This window comes from Ischnura elegans, chromosome 11 (assembly GCF_921293095.1).
Source record: "Ischnura elegans chromosome 11, ioIscEleg1.1, whole genome shotgun sequence".
NCBI lineage: Eukaryota > Metazoa > Arthropoda > Insecta > Odonata > Coenagrionidae > Ischnura > Ischnura elegans.
In genome coordinates, this window is record NC_060256.1 from 35,003,165 (window position 1) to 35,027,161 (window position 23,997).

Genomic DNA, 23,997 nt, shown 5'->3' on the forward strand with positions numbered 1-23,997 from the left:
TTTTATATAATATTTTTCATTGAAATATTTGTAATTGCGAGAAAAAACATTGAAAACTTATGAATTTCATAGAGGGCATAATGGTGCACATAAATTTTGGTTGACACCCCTAATTAAATCGTATTTCCCGGTGAAACTCGAATCACTTTGTCGAAAAGATTTGTTTTTATAAAAGAGTCCGTTTCCCTTCGTTATGTCCACGATGTAAGTGCATTCTCCGTAGTATCATATAGTATGATAGTAGTAAAGTGACCTACGATCATAGAACAACCATTGTTAACAAAGATATGGTAGTGTTTGGGGTCCTATACCGTCTGAACGAGATATCCAAACCGAGTGCTTTAAAATCCGTCTTCATTGAATGTGTGCAACCCATCCTAGATATAATTGCTCTCCCATTTGGTCAACTGCTTCTACCACAACACTAAAACTACTCAACCGCCCACTTAATTTCTTCTTAGCAATAGTATGACATCGCATACCTCACTTCAGACTCTCTTAAAGTGCTGAAATACTACACTCACTTGGATTATTACACCTTACCCACCGCCGATTGACATCCAAAATCAAATTTCTTCACTGCATCATTAATGGGTCCTTCAGATGCATTGATCTCCTGAAATTCTTTTCACTCCGCATTCCAGCTCGCAAAACCCGCAATACTGAAACTCTACACCGGACCAAATTCCGACTTTCAATATCCAATAGCCTTTCCCTCGGGCTACAACCTTGTCGCGGTGGAAAGGCTTGCGCGTTCCTATGACCCCTAGAGCTGCACTATTAGTGAGATTCGCAGATGACCAGGCGTTGATCAGCCAGTCAACGAGGGGGCTTCAGGCTCTAGTGGATGCGTTATACGTACGTTGCGAGGAGTATGGGATGAGGATTAATCACAAGAAAACTAAGGTTATGCGGTTTTGTAAAGCATCCCGAGCGAGGAATGTTAGACTCAAGATAAAGGTAGGTGGTGAAAAACTTGAGCAGGTTGAGCAATTCAACTATTTAGGCAGTACGTTAGAGGAAAACGGATACAGTAGTAAGGACATCAGGAAGAGAATAGCATTAGCGAAGGAGGCGTTCATGAGCAGGAAGGAGCTTCATGAGTGGATCGTTATGTAAGAGTTTAAAGAAAAGGTTAGTGAAGAGTTTGATTTGGAGTGTAGCTCTCTACGGTGCGGAAACGTGGATACTGAGGAAAAAAGACGAGAGAAGATTGGAGGCATTCGAGATGTGGGTATGGAGAAGAATGGAGAGGGTGAAATGGACGGAGAGGAAAAGGAACGACGAAGTGCTGGATATGGTTGGCGAGGAGAGGCAGCTTTTAGATGAGATACGCAGGAGACAGAAGGTATGGATGGAGCTAGTGCTCAGCGGTGAGGGGATGTAGAAAATGGTGTTGGAGGGTAGAATGTTGGGGAGACGAGAGAGGGGAAGGAAAAGAATAGGATTTTTAGATAGATTGAAGGAGAGTAGGCCTTAAAGTGAATTAAAGAGGGCAGTGCTGGAAGGAAAGGGAGGCTCCCAGATCACTTCTCGAATACTCCATGGAAACCTACCTTAATCGGTAGAATACTATAATAATAATAATAATAATAATATCCAATAGATCCCTATTTTAATCCTTACCTTCTCTTTTTTATTCCATCTCAAATACTTCTTCCCTTGACCTCTTTACCTCCCGCACAGATTTCAATGGCCAGTTGCAAATACTTTCTTTTTGATACCCACCTTTATAAGCATTGCATATGTTAAAAATGATTGTTATTTATGAGATATTTTAGTACTTGTTTTTAATAATATTTGAATAATTTATTTTGTTTATAAACCCCAATGTAAAGGCCTTAGTGATGTTTTTGGTGTTAAATAAATAAATAAATTTATCTGAAAAATTTTCTGGTGTAGGTCACCCGCACCTCCCGCATTCCATACCTCCTAGTATTAGTTGCTCCTTAAACCCCCCTAGTTTTAACTCCTAGCTGCGCGCCTGGCCTACAGTATTATCTGCTTGGTAGCCCAGGAAAATCTTTGGTCGTCTCATGTGCGATGCTACTCCTTTGACACTATTCTAACAATAGTGTTGACAATAGTTGTATAATAGATAATAGACAATAGTTGTATATCACTTGAGAAGATTTCAACTTGTGCAGGGTCTATTATCGCATAATAATAAAAGAGAGGATACTATCATTCCATTCCATACCATTGGTAAATGTCTTTTGCAAGCCCCAAAAATCTGATACTTGGAAGGCTAGAGATAAGCAGAAAAAATCATTGTAAATTAATTTTCGAAAAATTTTATTGAGTGCGATATATATCAACATCCATTGATGGAGGATCATATCTGCCTTACCGTATTATCATTGGCATTTTTTACTGTGAAACACTTTTCCAATTGTTTATTTGTTCAATCCGCTATGCCAGCGGTTACGGGTGTGTGCAAGCAATATGATCACTAGTTGGGTCCCACAGGTGGCGAGCACGCCTGAGGTAGGGTGTACGTTCTCCAAGGCTCCAGGTCCAGGCTGGGGATGTCCTTGCATTTTTTCAGCTCATTTCTAGATGATAGAGGGATGAATAGGAGTTAAATTAGGTTTTCACAGGTAATTAGTCTTCATATTCATTAAAAATGGAATTTACTCAGCCTAATTGTAATATAACATTTTATTTATATAGGCAGAGATCACTTAGGACCAATGTCTGTACATATTGGCTTTATTTTAATTATAAACTTAAGACGGGAAATTCAGTTTCTGACGGGTTCCTTGAAGTCATGTCACAAAAGTACGCGAAAACTTCCTTCACTCTCTGTAGGATAATCTTCGTATTAGCCGTTAATTTTTATGTTAACACAGTCAGACAGTCCTGCCAAATGTATTTTCGACTCGGTAACCCTTGAAAATATTTGGTTTTCCCATTTGCGATGATTGACACCATAGTGATAACAGAAGTGACCACCCACGTGGTTATTGTTGTAACCACCACTGTGATCTACAGCGGTAACGGATAAATTTTTCAAACAGAAATGGTTTCAAAGCTTTTCTCACTTCCAAATCTTTGAAACAGACATTTATGAGCTGCATATTCAAACCTTTCCAGCTTTCATTCTTTTAACGTTGATTTAACGTATAATTGTTGCTACATAAACTCCTGAAAGCCAAATATGGTATCACGTTTGGAGCCAAATAATTATGACTATGGTCCTTTAATTTTGTTAGGAAGATTTTCTCTATCCCCTGAATTCATCAACGGCACCAAGTTTCAGCAATGCATGGTTATTTTTGGAACGATTTCTAGAGTTCTAATGAGACACCAGAAGAATTTATTGCTTGGATAACCTTTCAACTTGTGCAGGGTCTACTATCGTATAATAATAAAAGACATGATACTATGATGGTGATGGTTTTCCGGGTTTACACCGCGTTGATACATGTTTTGCGGACGACAGTTTCGGGCGCGTTCCAGCTCCCGTCTTCGGGTCCAAATGATTTGCAGATCTGTGATCCTTATTTATTTACAGCTAGTCAGACGGATGTTGATTTTTAATTCCATTGTTGGAAAAGCCGTTTGAAAGATGAGGATAAAGGATAGCCGTCTTCCCTATTGAAGTTCTTAGGGTGACTCGCTATTTCAATCGCCTCCCTTATCAGCCTAGGGAAATATTTATTTTCCCTGGCGATGATTTTCGATTCCTTGAAAAGTATGACGTGCCCAGGTTCCGACCATGCATGCTCTGCAACCGCAGAAAGACGAAAATTTTTCTTTTCGGTTGCCTTCAGATGTTCATTTATTCTGCATTTGAGGGATCTAGATGTTTGCCCGATGTATGATAAACCACAGGAACACGTTACTTCATACACTCCTTCATAGATATCTGATGGATGATGATACTATGATTTCTTAACTAACTAATTGACGAGCCGCAGTGCGTTATTGCTGTTCCGGTAAAACAAGTTCATCCTAGCCAGCCGGTTTACAGTACAATAAATATTGAGAGCTTTTGTTTTTGATGTGTGTGAAGTGTTGTGTTTGTGACAGCAGAAATTTAAAACTAATAACTGTGTTAAGCATTTGCATGTTTTTATTATTAATTTTTTCTCTTTTATTTCTTTACTTCCAAGTTGCAGTTTTTTTACTATCATTTCATCCCAGACCGTTATATTTCTTTTGCAAACGCCAATAATCCGAAATTTAGAAGGCTGGAGATAAGTAGATAAAAATTATTGTAAAATAATTTTCGAAGCGTTTTATTAAGTGCAGTACATTTTAACATCGATTAATGGAAGCCCAAATCTGCTTTTCAGTATTATCATTGGCATGTGTCACTATGTAGGATCTTTCCAATTGTTTATTTGTTTGGCCCGCGTTGCCAAGGGTTACGAGGATGTGAAAGCATTATTGTGGAACAGGTGTCGCGCATCCCTGAGGTAGTGTGTACATTTTCCAAGGCTTCAGGTCCAGGCTAGGGATTTCCTTACATTTTTTCAGCTTATTACTGCAGGATATAGGGGTAAATAAGAGTCAAATTAGGTTATCGTTGGTAATTATTTTCCCATTAATTACCATCGGAATTTAATTAGAACAATGATAATATTATATTTTATTTTATTCTATTTCAATCTGAAAATATTATCATCTACAACGTATCCAGATTATTGTAACATAGGTAGGTACCCCAGAGGGCCAATACCTGTATTGGGATTACTTTTATAATGAATTCATTCATTCAGTAATTCAGGTAATTCAGTGTACTTGGCTAAATTGTATAGTATGTGGTACAGTGATGAAAACAATATTAAAAATACAGTTTTGTGCATTCATATACAATGTGCGAGTATATATGTGTGCGGTCATTCTAAGACATAATATTGTAAAAAGTCAAACGGGGTCATTTCTGGTGAATATGGAAGCTGTGGAATCGTTGCAGCATAGTTTTTGGCCAATAGTTTACGAACAAGCAATGAAAATTGGTCCGAAAATTGCCGAGCTCGTACAAACAAGTGTAGCCTTAGTGGCTTCAAGAGATAAGGTAAATAATAATCAATAGAACTGAAAAATTTCTCTCACTTTAAGGGCATCTATGCCAACTTTATAACAAATATTTGACCGTCTGACCCTCCAAAATCGCGAGATATTTAAAAATTTCTTTCCCTTTATTTTTTTGATCATGCCTGATAAAAGGCTATTTTTAAGCGAGCCGGGTTTTGAAGTCTAAGCTCATTCTCAGGCAAATCCTCTTCAAAATAAGAAGTTCGTAATGAAAAAATATTCGACTTAGCCGGGATTCAAACCCGAATCTCTCCATTTCTGGTAATACGTGATATTTAGTCACACCCCCTAATCATTTTCTTATTGTTAGTGGGAACTCCGGCGTGGGTTTTACGGAACAAGGTGTTGGCGTCACAAGTCCACAGAAATTGCTTGGTGGTGTAATTTGCTAGCACGCCTGACCGGAAATTGGTAGATCCTGGTTCGAATCCTGGCTATTTCAAATACTTTTTCATGGCAATCTTTATCCTGGGTGAATTCAACTTTTCAAACGTGTGCGTGAGTGCGTACCTAGTCACTTTTTTCGTGCAGTGCTTTGAAATCATCTAAAATCACAGTATTTCATGTATATCATCAGAAAGCTACCAGATTAGCTCACCCAACCTTCCCGTTTATTTCCATTCCACCCCTACCCTAATTTGTTCGTCTGGTTGCTTTGTAATAGTATATAATAAATACTATGTGCCCAGAAATTTTATGACGATGGATTGAAACTTTGGTCGCTTAAATTGTCTCCTTTTGTGGAAAATCAGTGTTAGTATGACCATTTACATGATGAACTGGTTCCATGAAGTCACGCCAAAGGCAGTCAATTTTTCACCCAAAATTATTCTAGCCTTTTATTCCCTTTATTTAAAAATTTATTTAGCGAATTTATTCCCTTTATCAAGGCTATCCCCATGTTTTGGCAATAATTTCATGTTATTACTTTTAAAACGAAAAGAAATGCTGGCATTATTCTAAAGAAAAATGTATTGACTGACAAGCACTCCAGAAAAAAAGAAAGAGTTGCAGAAAAAGTTATATAAATCGTCTACTTATTTCTTTATGTGAAAATTAACTGCTGTTTGTTAGTCTCACGAAAACTAAAGATCAACTGTACCGATTTGGCTAATGTTGGTTTAAAAAATATTTTTGTACATGCTGGAAAGGTTTAAAGGCTCCCACACATCTAAGCGGCCGCGGTGGCGGACTAGGCCGCGCGGCAGATACGCCCGCTGCGCGGGCACCGCTGTGCACACACCTAAGCGGCCACGCCTACGGAAATGTTGCACTTAAACCGAGAGCGACAAACCGACGAACTCCGACCATTCTCGAGGTAGATCTTTATCTAACAAGTCACTTGTACAATGGAGGTGAATAATAGTTCTGATATTGAAGAGGAAGCAATACTACTAGCCACGTTCATGGACGAAGAGCGAAGGCACAGGCAATTGCTTTTTGATTCTTACCAGCTTAGGTCATACTTCAACGAGCAGTTTACAAAATTGCGATATCTATTATAGAAAGAAGCGTCGGATATGGATTCATGAAATTAATCTTTCTCTAGAGGAGGAAGGAGAATTTCACTCCCTCTACAAGAAGCTAAGGGAGCATGATGAAGGATTTTATTTATATTTTCGAATGGATTTAGAATGCTTTGACCACCTTCTGCATGATGTGAGGCACGATATCACGAAGGACTTCACTAAGTACCGAAGACCTATAGGACCAACAGAGCGTCTAGCAGTTGCACTAACAGAGTTGGGTAAATATGCTATCGAAAAATAGTCGAATAATTAAAATATCAGTCTATTTATGTACTTTACTCGTTAGCTACGCTAAATAAAATAATGCTATTGAAATCTTGCACAAAATTATGACTTTTGAAAGCATTATTTTCTTCTGATAGATTGTTCGTACATGCCAATACAGATATAATTAAAATACCAATATTTTGAGCGTATTAAAAAGCAAACTTTTACCAGGTTAAAGTATTAGGCTAACATTTACTTTTGTCAAAAATATCTTTCAAAATTTCATCATTTTGTTTGATTAGTGGAACTGGGGAATGGGTTCCTAAATGAATTACTGTAAATAAATACCAGAATATTTAACTTTAAAGACATATTCATTTAAATGGTTAATCGTTTAATGAACAATGCATTTACGATTTGCAGTAACTTCCTAGACCTAATGCGCTTATATTTGCAGACTTAAGTTTTAATAAGAGGAAACTGAGGTATGGATACATTTTATGGCTCATTATTTTTAAACATTAGCCTCAATATAAACCTCTTCTGGTTTATGAATGTTTTCGTAAATAAAGTTACCTACATTGTAAATAAATACGTTGGTACTTCATGGTTCCAATGGTCAATACGAAAGCGTTGTAAGTTTACGGCTAATTGGTCTCTGATGTTTCAGTCCTATATTTTTTCTATAGAAGCGTCTTCCAGCATATTTGAGCATTTGCTTCGCACACATTGTTAATTTCATGTAACTAAAATATTGAAATGGCTGAGGCTCGCGAGCGATTTTCAAAAGACAAAAAAGACTTCAATTGGCAAGTAATGCATGCGTTCTTTGATCTTTTATAAACCGCAAATTGAATTATTTCAATCATGAATCACCATCGGAGAACGTACCTGGACAACCAATTTTTAGCGCTAGAATGGGTCGAAATGTACTTAAAATTTTCCTCAGGTAATTGTCTTCTGATGATTACAAAAATACTCAGAAGCAAAGGCAAAGTCATGCTAACGTTAACAGACACATATTTAGACCGTTTCGTGTTTTCGTAGACCTATTTCGTCAAGGCAATCCATTGGAAAATTGAAACTTTGTAGGCGTGAGCAAACGCGGCCTGCGGCCAAACTCGACAGCCGCTGCGCAGGCCGCGGCCGCGCCCGCTAGGCCGCTCTGGTTTGTGTGAACGCATTGAACTCTACATTGATAATTGCCCGTGTACCGCGGCCGCTCAGGTGTGTGGGAGCCTTAAAAGGTGATAAAATTATTTCGCAGTGCCCATGAGACCCTGGATTGGTCTATGAATCATGAATCATTTCTGTTGAAAGAAAATTAATTCCCCAGGGCCGTACTGTTTGGTGGGCAGAGAGGGTTGAGAAGTTATAATGCGAACAAGGGGAGTAATAAAGGAAAACAAGATAAAAAAACTAAGAGATTAAACAAACGCGCAGCTCACTCACGCACCTCGCGGATTTGCTCAAAGGAACAAATGTCCGCGTAAGACACACGCACTCACTCACTCAGGTTTGTGAGGCTCTCGCTTACGACAGAGACCCACTCACACATAAGAAATAGACAAAATTATAAGATTAAGGTGAGACCAGGTGTACCTACGTCCCAGTTGTCGCACGCAATCACGCGCTGTATTTTTCCATATCCCTCTGTAAGCCTTCATTGTTCTTGTTCCCGTCCACCACGGTATTTCTCGAACCCATGTCCTGTCAATATTCTTGTCCTCGCTTCATGTTTGGCGAGCCCCCAGACGTTCAATCACTTATATGAATCATTTCCATTAAAAATACATGTAAAGTTCGTTATTTATGTCTGTTGACCTTTTTTGCATTTTTAAATTAGTGGAAATGGTCATTTATAGTTCGAACATATACCATTGAAAATAAAAATACACTTTTGTATTCTTTCAATCGATTTGCGTTTTCCACTTGATTTACGGTGAATTAAAAAAACATAAAATAATGAAATTATAGCGTTTTCGGTTTACTGACGACCGTCAGTATTGGTTGCGTGGTTTGGCATCGCTTTTTAAGTTTATTCACAAAAAAATCCATTGACACAGTCATTAAAAAGTTCATCTGCCATTATTTATTCACAAATTTAGCACGCGAAAACTTCCTTCACATTATGGAGATTAATTTTATTATGAACCGTTAATTTTTATGTAAAGACATTTGTTTATGTAGTTTGACATAGCATCACTATTTACCGTAAAGAACGCCAGAACGCGAGTGCGAGAACGGAAAGTCTGTAATGTTGTTTGTCTTGTTTATTTGTTAACCTTGTCCTACACCATTATTATTTATTTCATTAAACTTTATCTATTTAATTTCTTTCGGCAAAAATCTGAAATATAGAAAGCAGGAGATAAATAGATAAAAATTATAATAAATTAATTTTCGAAAAATTTTATTGAGTTCAATATATATCAACATCCATTGATGGAGGACCAAAGATGCCTTTCCGTATTATCATTGGCATGTGTCTCTGTGTAGTATCTTTCCAACTGTTAATTTGCTTGGTTCGCAATGCCAACGGTTACAGGAGTGTGTAAGCAATGTGATCACAAAATGGACGGAGGTGGCGAGCATGCCTGAGGTAGTGTGTACGTTTTCCAAGGCTTCAGGTCCAGGCTGGGGATGTCCTTGCATTTTTTCAGCTTATTACTAGAGGATAGCGGGATGAATAAGAGTTAAATTAGGTTGTCGGTGGTAATAAGTCTTAATATCATACCATACCATAGTGTAATGCATATAAGTAGGTAACCCTCAGCGCCAATACCTGTACTGGGGTTACTTTTATAATGAATCAAAGACCGCTAATTCAGTATACGGAGTTATATTGTACTGTATGTGGTTTAGTGATGAATACATTATTAAAAAGATAATTTTGGTGCATTCATATTCAAAGTACGAGTGTGTATTCGCTTCATTGTACATATTCCAGAAATGGCGTATATGGAAGCTGTGGAACCGTTTCATTATCGTCTTTGGCCAAAAATTTACGAACAAGCGATGAAGTGTTAAGTGAACGGTGATGAGAAACGACTCAAAGGACCCTTTGGAAACGAATAGCGGACAGACAAACAGGCATCCTCTTTTTTATGTATAGAAGATTTATAATTACAAATCCCACTCTCAAGAAGATTTTATTCTTCAGTTTCCAGTTACTTACTGTTTGCTGACTCTTGTGAATGGGTCAGGTTGCATGAATTTTTCATCCAGGTTATCGCAAAGGATTCCAGCCAAAGTGACCTTGGTGAGGGCGTTATATTGGTCTGCAATATAAAAGATAGATTTTAAGTTATTGATGTTGCATTAAAAGCATAGGAGGGTCTAGGGGAGGGGCTCGGGGACACGTTGCCCTCCCCCCCTACCCTCAGACGCTCAAAAAATTGACAAGATTTTTTATGCTGTTATCATTATGCTAGTTTTTTTTCTTTATTACGGATTCTCAATTATATGATTTCATATGAATACCTTTAATGTTAAAACTAAAGGGAATATTTCGTACAGTTGTTGCATGTTGTTTTTAATCATACCATATTTTCAATAATTTTCCTGGACCTTGCTTGGGTGGGGGGGTCGCCCCCTAAACCCCCCCCCCTTTCCCTCCAAAGCATAAAGGGTGTCCCATTTATCTTGACCACCCGAAATAACTTTTTGTCCAGATGCAAATTCAAAAATGTGTCAAGTAAATGTTCATTAGCCGTCAGGGGGACATTAATCAGCATGATTGCCTTCCTTGTAGCTTTGTTTTTTACAAAGATATGAACAGCGGTATGTCTTTTTTAAATGGCACCCTATATTTTTTATTCGGCAATTCATTTCCTCTCCTATAACTCCTTCTGTTCATATCTTTGTAAATAACAAAGCAACAAGGAAGGCAATGATGCTGATTAATGTCCCCCTGACGGCTAATGGACATTTGCTTGACACATTTTTGAATTTGCATCTGGACAAAAAGTTATTTCGGGTGGTCAAGATAAATGGGACACCCTGTATTCCTTATCACGCCACGGAAATTATCATTTACGTTTCTAGGGTCCCCGTAATGTAATGGATCCGTAGACCTTGAATAGTTCCTTTAGATGTGTGAATGGATCGTGTGTGGCATTTGACACATACCGTCAGTGAATGGAGCGGGTCCGTCGGGTCTGTCGAAGAAGTAGCGATCGCCGCGCCTCCATCGGAAGAACTGCTCTGCGATGATGCACCCCAGTGTTGGACCGACGAGGGCCGACTCGTCTCCGTCCACGCAGTGTTCCTCGAGAGTGCCTCCGACGTACAGATCCACGTCGTTCGGAGAGCGGTACAACTTCTTCAACAGGCGGATGTTCTGCGAGAGAAAAAAGGATTACTGAAATTCGTGCCTAGGTTGTACCTGGACCAAACATTGTACCTGGACCAAAAGATCGTATCCCGCAGGCACTATGCGAAGACGTGTACACAGTGCCATATCATACGTAGGTGAAACATGCCGAGGAATGGCTACAAGGATGAAGGAGCATGTGAGAGCCACTAATAAAAAACAACTGCACTTGTCAGCCATTGCAGAGCATGTTTGGAGTGAGGTGGGCCATAAAATTGATTTCTCAAAAGCGAAGATAGTGGCAAAAGAGAGTCGCTACTACCCAAGCCAAATCATGGAAGCAATTGAAATTCACAAAACACAAAATATTAACAGGGACAACGGCTACCCAATCAGCAACGTGTGGAAGAGAGTGCTGACCAATCAGCGCACAGGGGGACATCGGCGAGTGCTATATAAGACGGCAAAAAATGAAAACTTCTCACCTTCGACCTGAAGACGAAAGCTGGATGGCTTTCGAAACTGTTGTCAACCATAAACGACAGACGCGGCTGGAGAACCCGAAAATTAGCAGTCATCTTAAAAAGGATTACTACCCACGCAGGTAATTCATCGGTGCCACGGGACAGCGGTAAGTTGCCGCGTAAAGTCGGAATCCACAAAATTTACTAAAGAGGATCTTCAAGGCGTCCTCTAAATGTGTTGTCACCCAGTGGCGCAGTGAGGGGGGGTTTTTGGGGGACGAACATGCTACCATGTAAATAAAACCACTAGTAACTTAAATAAAAACGAATGGTTAGGGTCGTAAGTGTCTCATGCATGAGTAATAATATGCCAAAAATCCATGTACATAGTTAGTATTTACCAGTGGCGCAGCGAGGGGGGGTTTAAGGGATAAACACCTCCCCCAACCAGAGCTCAGTGAAATTTTTAAATTTAACCCATTTTACTTAATTGGATTGATATCACTGATAGAATAGTCTAAGGATGAATAAAATATCCATCAGGAAGCCGTAAAACTCACCATTTTGAACCATTTATCTTTAAAATTCCGCAATTCATTAATCTCGCACCTACCGCTCGGGACATGACTTTTTTGAATCACGCGGCCATTATTTCCGCCACTCTTTCCTTCAATCCGTCCACGAGTATTACAAAAGAGGATCCTCAACTTATCCTCAGAATATGTTGTCGCCCACCGCGCATTCAAATGGAATTACAGAATATTGGTAAAATTGGACATTGAAAATTTTCCACTGAGTTTTATTTTGACTCTACGCGTTTAGTTATTACAAACAACATTGTCAAGTGTAACATGAGTCTTAAGAGATCTTCCGTATATAGATCTTGGTGCTCGAAGGGGGTAAGGTGAAGGATGGGGTTTGGGTATCAACAGATATGGGCAGTATCGAAAATACTAGTATTTGAAATACGTATTTTCGATACGTTTGTAATTTGTATCGGAATTATATTTTCTGGGAGTATTTTGCATTTTGTAACGAAAATACATCTAAAGAGTAGTTTGTATTTTTTAAGTACATTCAAAATCAAAATACATGTAATGTAATTGCGTATAATTAGAAAGAGAGTGTGACATAGTGTCGAGAAGTGGGATATTAAGGGTTGTGATAAAGGGTCGTTTAATGTGGTTTCGGAATAGGAGCAGGGTGGGGCAGGGGGAAAGATAGGTTCCAAGGTGGGTGAGGATACCACGCACTTCTTTACTGTCTTTCTTCAGAACTTCTGTCACTTCTAAACATTTTTTTCCACATTTATTGATACGCATTCGTGGGGTTACCAACTATATTGTATATGAGAGATATATGCGATATATATAACAAAAACATTTTCCATGAAAATGCATAAGCAGTTTATACAAATTTGCATCCGTGCGAGTAATTTCGCATTAAATTACTTATTTCAATCAGCTATTTGGAAGATATTAATTGATATAATTTATATTATTTATTTATACTATTTATAATTGTGGTATGTCAACATCTAGTCCAAAAAATACATTCAAATTTCGTCTTTGAAGACAGAAGTCGCTTGGTGATTCAAGTATTGTTACGTGCCTGATCGAACTTTTGGAGATTTGGGTTCGAATCCTGCCGAGCCGAAAGGAATTTTTCGCGAAAAATTTCGTATTTGGTACATATATTGTAACTATGTTTCCGAGTAATTTTAATATACCGGAAATAGCCGCGGTGATAAGTTTTATGAGGCACACGCAATGCACTAATGTGCAAAATTTCCCCAGAGAACAATTCATCCGCCATGAACGGGATCATCTTGGAAGAAATCATTCAACTTGTCCAGCATAGTCCAAAAATTTCCCCGGGGGGGGGGGGGACAGGACAAAAGCAGGAAAGATCCGATCTACACACTCTTGCTCATGCAGTGGGGACAGCTGGTCACCCAGGACGGCGGATACAGGGAAGATCTCACTAACTCGGGAAGCCCGAATATCCTTTCTCGAATATATTCGCCGGGAAAGCATCAGGTCTTTCTTCGAGTACCAAAAATAGCGAAAAAAACTTTTGAACCAATGTATCAGTGTAAATGGAGAGTACTTCGAAGGTGAATAACGTTTGTAAGACAAAAAATTAAATTTTGAATTTTTTTTTTAATTGTGTCCGGTTATTTTTGGGTTCCCCCTCATACTCGCCCAGAAATCGGAAGATTCCGGTTAAGGCGTATGATCTTTTCTCTGTGGAATTTACGCACAATTTTTTCCGAGGCCTTTACCGCATGCGCAGTTACTTTTTCCACGCAGTACCCAAGAGGGAAGGGAGGTTCTGATGGTTATTTACCTTCTCCGTCATGACGTCCTTGAAATCGCTGAATTTTCTGGCCCTGCGTAGCCCACAAATGTCGCGCACTGAGTTGTAAGAGGCCACGCCGTGATCTCTGCCTCTCAAGATATCATTGGCCACCTGATCTCGCCCGAACTCGGTCATCTGGAAGGAAAAAAATGGGTTGTAAATACAACGGATTGGCTGTGGTGGACACAACGGAAGAAGTAAATACAAAGGCGAACCCCCCGTGGAGCAGTGGCGCAGCGAGGGGGGTTTGGGGGATAAAACCCCCCCAGAGCTCAGATAAATTTTTAAGTTTAATCCATTTTACTTAATTGGATCAGTATTACTTATAGAATAGTGTTATGATTAATCAAATATCCCTCAGAAAGCCGTAAAACTCGCCATTTTGAACCATTTTTCTTAAAATTTTTCTGAAGGAGAGCCCCCGCAACTCCTGCTTACCCTGGCGGGTATGCAATACCACAACACCCCTAAGTATTAGTTGCGCCTAAAACCCCCCCTAGGCTTAATTCTTAGCTGCGCCCCTGCCGTGGAGTATGTAAGTTTGGGAGGCGCCCATGGATTGGACAGTCGAAGTTGACTTAAGTCACTGTGCTTCAATGGAATGCCGAAACCCCTACCCAAGTGAAAGGGTCGAGGTCTTGATTCGATCGATCATGGAAGTTGAAGCAGTTCAACTTCGAATGCATGAGGAGTCGATGGTTGAGGATATATCGCAAGGGACAATTACTGACAATTGATGGCAAGAAATATAATTACTGATTGATTTTTCATGAATTTTTATACATATCCAAATGAATTAATATTTATAAGTGCTCAAGCGTAAGCCAAAAAATTATCAGATTTTCTCACAAAGAAGAGGAGATGAAATTATTTCCCCTCCGCAATCGCCGCTTCTTTTTTTCCCTATCATTGAAAATACGATGCGTATTTTCACTATCGGGACACTTGATAATATTGAGCGAGATGTCTTTCTTGAGCCACTGCTACAGCAGTCATCTTCTTCGACTTGTAATGCCTCGTTCAGATTACGATTGTTCCAGCAATCGTTGGAACTATCGTGCATTCACACAACGATTGTTAAAACCTGTGCTGCCCTCTAGTGCTGACACATAAAGTGATCGAGAAATTGATGGTTAGCAAAGCTGTTGAGGTATGAAGGGACAAGTTATTACTGTGTTCAACGTGTATTTACCGTATAATTTTTCTTCCCCACATATTCCTCCTTGCTTGGACAAATTCATGAAAAAAATAGTGCAAAGGGAGCTTCACGAACTTTTCGTTTGTCCCTTGTCGCTTCATTTTCCGGTCTCCCAGCGACTAACCATCGTAAAGTGGCAACGTTCGGAACTAACTGAACTATTTTCAGGACATGCATTTACACGGCTAGTTCGGCCAACTATCGTTAGGACGATCGCTCGGACATTTGTAATGTGAACGAGGCATAAGCCTGGCAAAAGATTCGATAGCTATCGAATACATCAAGGCAGTTTATGCGGAAAATGTTGATTTTACTACTCAAAAATTTGTCAGCCAAATAATATAATTATAGATAGCCATTTCAACTCATTTGTTATCAAATGTAAGCCCATATTTAATGTAGTTTTCTTCACAAAGAAAAAGGGGATTATATCATTTCTCTTTCATGAACTTCTCTTCCTTTTTTTTACCTTTGCCATCACGACTCGTATTCTCACTTTTAAGGACATTAATGTTTTCATAATAGTGGAGAGACATCGTTCTTGAGCTATTACCTTGGCAGCCTAATTCGGCGTGTCAACCAGGTCATAAAGCCACCCGCGAGGCGCCATCCAATCCGAGACCTGGGTACGCGATTTTGCCTTGTTTCTATTGCGCAGGGTCTATAGCGGTTGAAAGATGATAAGTGGCCCGACAAGCGTTCTAAGCGTGTAAAATTAACGTGCGTCTTCTCAAGGCAAACTGTTTGAAGTGTAGTTTTTTCCTCATTCGTGAAGTCATTTCATTAGAGACCCATTTGTTTTTCTTAGCGTCGCGACGCGTCGTCACCACGAATATAGCTATAGTTTATTCTCCAGCCTGCATTCACGTGATTTCTCACCCACAGATGATTTAAATATACAGTAGAGCGCCGATTATCCGAAAGTCGGTTATACGGAAAGTCGGTTATCGAAACATCGGTAATCCGAGACGTCGGTTAACCGAAAGCCGAACGAAAGGTAAGTCACTAAGCCAAAATTGTATGCACTGTATGTGCAAACCCTACTTTATATGTTACCGAAACATAATATTTTGTATTTCCGTGTTTTTTTAAAGGTATTTTGCGTTGACGTCATGTTATACCGTGAAATGTCTATGACGTCATGTTATAACGTTATAATTTTCGTCCACTTACCTCCTTGGTGTGGAACCTGTCCGTTTTCCGCGCCGGATCGTGTGTGAGTCCCCGAACCAGTCCTTCGAAGTTCTTGCCGAACTCAAGCACCGTGGGGTCATTCGTCTGTTGACTCAGCCGAAGTTTCATAATGGGACAGCGGGTCTCACTCAGAATACTAAAGGTCGCGGAGAAAAAATGTGAGGAGTATGAGAAATGAGCCAATAATTTATATACAGGGTGGAGAAAAATTTTGTCACGACATTTGTACCCATAGACTGCGGGAACGTTTTTATGCGTTTTTTTTATTCTGACTACAGAATTTTATTTTTAACGTTTGACCATTGCTCGACTACCGTCTTCAGTTTCCCAAGATTTTAATAACGACTTGGTTAGAGTGCAAGTGCACTTTTCCAAACTTTAGGGATCGCTATTTCAGCTTAACTCTCCCTGACCATCCCAAAAATGGAAAACGTTTAAAAACCGTTCCCGCAGCCTAAGGATACACCCTGGATACCTGATTCCAGTGGTAACCAAAATCACCGATGACGTTTAGATCGAAAACGCACCATTTTTAAACCGCAGAAACGCTGCGATTGTCCGCGATTTTGCCCTGTTACCGGGTGCTGTGGACAATAGGGTAGTTTCCCATATAAAAAAAAACGAAAAAATTGATTGCGATTCGTTATCCACCATTAGTATATTCATAACATACAAATTATTTGGTTTTAGAAATACCGGTTTAGACGAATGGCAATGGTCAAGTTTTTATCCTCATTTGAAAAAGGCCAGATTGGCGCCCATGCGATGCCACTCCACATGCCGTCACAGGGATCTAAATGCCGTACGAGTAGATAGGAGTTTTACATCGTCTGAGATTACCAATGCATACAAGAGGCAGAGAGGTCAGGGAAACATCTCTGAATAATCACATATTAAAACTGGCTAAGGTCGGAAAGTTTTCTTCGTTTGATAAGGTATAAATAATCATTATTTAAGCCAAGCGCTACCAGCTAGTATGGTACTCTGCTACCTGCTAGCATCCTGCGTCGTATCAGCGCTCAAAGCCTCGCCCCAAGGTCACCTCACTTGCGGCAGCGGGAACCAGAACGACGTCACACGGAGTTTTCCCATCATTCATACTTAGCCGTCAAGTTTTCGCGCGATTGAAAATTTTCACTTTCCATTAACTCGCGAAAAATAGATATCATCATTTTAAAATCTGAAGGCTTGAAATACGAACTCCAGGGGTAATAATCTTTCCATTTTCCTTAAACACTTTTGCGTTGTAAAAATTTGGCATGGAGAAGGTGAATGAAACCAACAATTTTAAGAAAATTATAACAGCGTTGTATTAGTTTTTAAAAGTATTTGTTTGAAAAAAATATTTTAGCAATATGTCTTATACTTATATCATTTTTCGTGGGTTTAAAGAAAATTTGTTGAAAAATTTCCTCCCAGTCCAGTCCTGATTGTCCATAAAAACTTTTGCGCTGTAACATTTGCATGGAAAAGGTGAATTAAAATCAACATTTTAAGAAAACTATGACAGTGTTGTATTCGTTTTTAAAAATTATTTGCTTGGAAAAAAATATTTTAGCTATATGTCTTATAATAATATAATATTTCTCGAATTTAAAGAAAATTTGTTGAAATTTTTCGTCCCAATCCAGACCTTATTGTCCTTACAGACTCTTGCGTTGTAACATTTTTGGCATGGAGAAGGTGGATGAAACCAACATTTTAAGAAATGTATAATAGCGTTCCATTAGTTTTTAAAAGCATTTGCTAGAAAAAAATATTTTAATTATATGTCTTATACTAATATCATTTCTACTGACAAGAGTTTAAATTTTTTTAAAATTTCGTTCCAATTCAGTCCGAATTTTCCTTAAAGGCTTTGCGAATTTTGCTTCTGGAGGGGACGGCTGGCTCCTCCTCCCTACCGCTGTGTACGCCCATGACGCCAATTATTTATATACAGGGTGGGGAAAAATTTTGTCACGACATCTTAACCCTGAATAGCTGATGGCAGTAGGAACCATGATTACTGATGATGTTTTGGTCGTAAACAGCACCATTTGAAAAATACAGAAACTTTTAGCCAAGCACTCCGATAGCCCGTGTGTTCGCCCTATTGTCGCATTCCTTGGATACAAAGCGCAATCCAGCAGGTAAAGCATTCGAAGTCATGAGTTGTCCAGAGATATTCCAAGCAGAATATCGTGAGTACTGTAGTCTATCCATGATGAAGAACTCAAATGGTAATTTCCAGACTTTTTAATTAAACACTCAACAAGCGACCATGACCATGGTGCCATTTTGACACAATGTGTTGAAACCATGTATCATTTGTGTTCTTCATTATATAGCGAAATTATATACTCCCACAAAATCAAGCCTAAAACGATTTTATACGTACTGTAATCTATTCCTACTTTAGCATAAAACTAGAATGTGAAATATATTTCAGGTAAAGCTACACATTTTGTTTGTTTCGCCCTTTATTAAGATCTCTTTTCAAATTATTTATTATTTATTACTTAAGGTAAAGAGTTAAAGCAGTGATTATTTTTCCGCTAACTGGTCAAGAAATAGGTCACCCATTGTGAGAAGGAAAATTAAGTGTATATTTGCTATATTTATCTATATCTATTTCATTGGTGAGTAAAACTGCTGAACTGGTTCATTGTAATTTCGAGATTATAGTTAGAAGAGATACTCACGAGACCGTTCCGGAGATCTGTGAGTGCAGGAATCGGAAGGCGCTGTGTGAAAACTCGTTGAGCGTTGTTGGGTTAATAGTGGAGCTGTAGTTTGTCCTCTCATCAAAATCCAGGTTCAGACGCTTCCAGATCTTCTTGCCTGTGTGCCATTTGGAGAGAGATAAAAATGTTATCAGCTTCGATCGACCATATAAACAAGGTAAGCCAGGCCGCTATGAAGTTAGTGAGGTAGTCAATTTAATAAATAGAGGATGTAATTCGCCATGAAAAAATCATTGGCTTAGCCTTAGAATTAATCTCACAAACTCATTCTGATTACACTCACACGTGAGAAAAAAGGCATTTTGGGAGTTAAAAAATTTCAATTTTATATCAGCAATATGTACTTATAAAATAGTATCTAAATAAGGTAAGGTATTAAAATGCTCCTTTATTTTTAGTTAGCACTTTTACCAGTATTTCTAACCGGAAAACAGTGAACGATCTCGCTACAAAATGTACCCAGGTAATCTTGAAAATTATTTTGTTTGCTCTTTTAGATATCTTGTCTAAATAACCATTTTCAGCACAATTTTCAATCAAATCTAATTCAAATTTACCCTGATTGGGAAACTACCGTTTGCAGTAGGTGATCCATTGTCACCCCAAAATACAATATTAATGTATTGATGAATATTTCTCGGGTTCTCAGCCAGGTTAATTCTTTCATCTAAGCCGACGTTACGAGGGAAAACTAGTCTCCCATCTTCAAGACCGTGTTACCCTATAGAAGTCCAATTTCACACAAATTAGACTAGTGTGAAATTGGACTTCCATAGAGAAACACGGCCTTGAAGATGAGAGACAAGTCGTTTCTCGAAACGTCGGCTGATATAGAAGAATTAACTTGGCTGAGAACCCGAGAAATATTCATCAATCGTATTCACCAGGGTAAATTAAAATTGTTTAATATTAATGTACATCTTGTATCATATCAGCTACGATCTGGTGGAAGTTCTTAATATTAGTAAAATTAGACATTGCAATAATTCCACTGGGTTTTATTTTAACACAACCCGTTTCGTTGTTGCAAACAACATTATCCAGTGCAATATTAGTCTTTAGAGTTCTTCCTTATATAGGTCTTGGTGCTCGAAGGGGTGGAGGATAGGGTTCGGGTGTCGAGAATTGAGGATAGTGAACATTGTGGGAGAAAGGATTGTTTCTTAGGGTCTCGGAAGATGATCAGGGTGGGGGGGGTGGAGAGAAAGGTTCCAGGGTGGATAAACTCTTAACTTATTCCCACAGTAATGCCAACTAGTGCCGTAATGGATAATTAGATTGATTTTCAATCCATTTTTGCTGATTCTGTAGCCCTATGGATTTTAGAAAATGTAACGGAGCATTACCTTTTTACAGTCGGTAATAAAAATGTTTTGAAGACCGAGGGTGTGCGTGGTAGCCTCACCCACCCTGGAACCTCCCCACCTCCCCAACGTGCTACTCTTCCGAGACCCTAAAAAACGACCCTTTCACCCACAACCTTCAACATCCTCACTTATCGACAACCAAACCCCATCCTCCACATAACCCCCTTCCTTCAAGTATCAAGGCCTGGGTAAGGATGAACTCTTTAAGACTTACGTTGCACTTGATAATGTTGTTTATAACAACGAAACGCGTTCTGTTACTATAAAACCAGGTGGAATTATTGCAATATCTAATTTTACTAATATTAATGAACTTACACTCAATCCTCAATTTTTTTATTATTGACTGTAAAAAAGTAATGATCTCTTACATTTTATAAAATCCATGGGGATACAGAATCAATAAAAATTGATGATAGTTTCAAATAAATAGGATAGAAAATCAATCTAATTATCCATTACGGAACTAGTTGACATTACTGTCGGAATAAGTTAGATGGAACCACTTCTATCTCTTTATGGTGAACAAACTAACCCCAGTTGACATTACATTATGAGGTTGTGGTGGTTTCAAGGGAAAAATTTTGGTTTTAGAATAATTTTAATAAATTTAAATAATAATTTTAAAAACTGTAATTATCATTCTAATTTTAGAAAATACAAAAGGTCATTACCTTTTTTAATGTCAAAAATAAACATGTTTTGAAGATTGAGTAAAGGCACAAGAGTGCGTAGTTAGTTGTAGTAGGATTGAGTAAAGAGTTGGTAAGAGCAGGTAATACTCACCGATAATCTTGGGCAGGTAGTCATTGTATGAGATGAACTGAAACTCAGCGATGACAATCCTTCTCGCCTCCTGGAACAGCGTCTCATCATCCCAATCGGGGTGTAGCTTCGCAAGCTTTCTGGCCAGCCTGTTATGCTCTCTAAAGAGAATCGTCTGCAGCGACGCAAGCCACGGGTGCGAATTCACGCGGTCGTCGCCTGTCAGTTGTCATTCGGGCGATGAAGGAGCGGGAGTAAGAATTTTTTTCGTGTTAAGCCTGAATCACACGATCACTTTTTTTCGCCGCGAAACTGATCACTATCGCGATTACTGCGCAAATGATCGTCGGCGGCAATTGTTTTTCGCGACCGCGATCGCGATGAGGATTCCCATCGCTATTTTTCATCACTCGTCCGGTCGCTTTTTCCGTCGCTAAAACCGTCACTAAAACCCCATATCAGCCAATCGGAACGCATTCCCCTATGGAGCGATTGCAGCGCAACGTTTGACAATTGTGGGAACGACATAAATAAACAAACACGCTATATAATTTCGTGATGTGGGTCCTATGACAACGAGCTGTGATATTGGAAATGGTGCGAAAAGCGACGGCGGGAGTGACCGTGTGATTCAGAAAAATGATCACAAGAGATCACTTTCCGCGACGGGAAAAGTGATCTCGATAGTGATTACTTTCGCGACGAAAAAAAATGATCGTGTGATTCAGGCTTTAGTTATTATTATATGAGAGTAAATGAAAGGGTCGGATTATTGAAGGGGGTTAAGCTAATATGAGGAATAATATAAAATAAAAGCTTCAACTTATAATTTAATTTAACATGTAAATATATAGACTTATTACTGTGTTGAAATTAGTTGATAAAAAATTTCAAAGATTTATGGATTTATCATCATCATCACTGGTCAACAATTCTAAGATTGGTTTGACGCAGCTCTCCACTCAATTCTCCTATCTATCTCCTCATTGATGTGATCAATACTTATTGTTGTGTTAGAAGTAGTAATCTAGTTTTTGTTTCATTTGTTAAGCTAAATTTCCTTTTTTAAGGGTGTGTTACTTATTTCTTGGTACCTATGTTTAATGTTCGTTTTTCTGTTAGAAAAAAAATTATTCTTTTCCAGTTTTACTATGTTAATTCCAGTTTACTATGTTAATTGTACTGCTCACCACTTTAACAATTTGTATGTTCCAAAGGAGTTAAAACTCCTAGAGCAATAAATTTGTTTATTATTATTATTATCAGCTAATCTTTTCACAACTACGTATTTCTTCTCTTTTAAATCCTTTTTTACCTGTTATATATATTTCTTTCTTTCGAAATCTTCCTTTTCCGTTCTTGTCGTCTGTCTTCAACAAGCTATCATGTCTGAATATGTGGCCAATAAAGTTGTTCCGTCCTCTTATTAAGGTTTTATGAGGTTTCCTTTCTCTACTATTCTTATTAGGACTTCCTCATTACTAACTCGGTCGATCCATTTGATCCTTATCATTTTTCTGCAGCACCACATTTCGAAGGCGTCTATCCTAGCTTTCTCCGCTGCTGTCATTGTCCATACCTCTCTTCCACATAGGGGCATACTCTAATTGTAGATTCTTATACATTTTAGGTTGTTTCCTTACTTCCGTATTTAAGTAGTTTTTATATAAAAGTTTCATTGCTTTTATGGATTTAACCGAACTATAAAATGGGAATATCTGAAAACATTGGTGAAAACGCTCGAAAATAAGTGGAATCGACTCATCCCTAATGTTTTTGTTATACTTTATTTCGTTGAAGTGTCTTTTATTAAATTATATTCGCGGAAAGAACTTTCTTGAACTAAAACACCTTGTCGTCTTGGTTTATTGGAGACTGAAGTCTTCTGACTTCTATTGCTCCCGGACTTTAGTCTTACGCCCTTACGTTCGTCAATTTTTTTAAACTTGTGCTGGTCAAATGTTTAAAATGACGTCCGGTCTGCGGAATCTGTTTATATACGTGTCTTTATAACTAGTGAAAGCATTGATGGCTTCATTTTCGTTGGCTGCCAATTCTTCAAAATATTTTGTTGATATACTTGTGAATACCTCTTTTATGGCTGTCACCTTATTGATGGAGTACACCGCTCGGTTGCCCAACTATTGTCTAATTTTAAAATGGATCTGATGTGTCTTCTTTCCGTTTTTTTTATCTTTCCGATTTCGTTTTTTGTCAATAAGCCAATTGTAATGACGGTGGTTCCGCGTTCAGTAGAATAGGGTAGTTTCCTTTATCAAAGAAAACGAAAGGCATTGATTGCGATTCGTTACCCACCGTTAGTGTATTCATAATATACAAATTATTTGGTTTTAGAAATCCCAGTGTAGACGAATGTTGATAGCCAATTTTAAATTCATTTGAAAAAGGCCAGATTGGCGCCCATGTTCTTCCACTTCACGTGACGTCACAGGGACCTAGATTCTATACGAGTAGAGACGAGTTTTACATCGTCTGATATTACCAATACATGCATAAGGCACAGAGCTCAGGGTAACATATCTTAATAACCACCTATTAAAATTGCCTGTGGTCGGAGAGTGTCCTTCGTTTGATAGGGTTTTAATAATCCTTATTTAAGCCAAGCGCTACCTGCTAGCAGGGTACTGTGCTACTTGCCAGCAGCCAGTATCGTAGCGGCGTTGATAACCTCGCACCAAGGTGGTCTCACACGGCGGTAGCTGGAACCAGAATAACGTCACTCGGGCTTTTCCCAGAATTAATTCTTAGCCGTCGCGTTTTCACGAACTTGAAACTTTTACTTTTCATTTATTCGCTAAAAATAG

The 23,997-nt window shown here is 38.6% G+C and overlaps 1 protein-coding gene across 1 annotated transcript in view; it reads right to left on the reverse strand.

Moving 5' to 3' along the window:
- Positions 1-2,278: 2,278 nt before the first annotated feature.
- Positions 2,279-23,997, reverse strand: part of LOC124167607 (peroxidase-like) — a 41,686-nt gene continuing 19,967 nt past the window's right edge. Inside the window, exons 6-12 of the mRNA XM_046545587.1 lie at positions 21,194-21,391; positions 18,999-19,137; positions 16,294-16,450; positions 13,911-14,057; positions 10,914-11,124; positions 9,961-10,063; positions 2,279-2,555 (exon numbers count right to left, since the gene is read on the reverse strand). Coding sequence (XP_046401543.1) covers positions 2,453-2,555; positions 9,961-10,063; positions 10,914-11,124; positions 13,911-14,057; positions 16,294-16,450; positions 18,999-19,137; positions 21,194-21,391 — 1,058 coding nt within the window. The 3' untranslated portion in view covers positions 2,279-2,452. The remainder of the gene's footprint in view (positions 2,556-9,960; positions 10,064-10,913; positions 11,125-13,910; positions 14,058-16,293; positions 16,451-18,998; positions 19,138-21,193; positions 21,392-23,997) is intronic.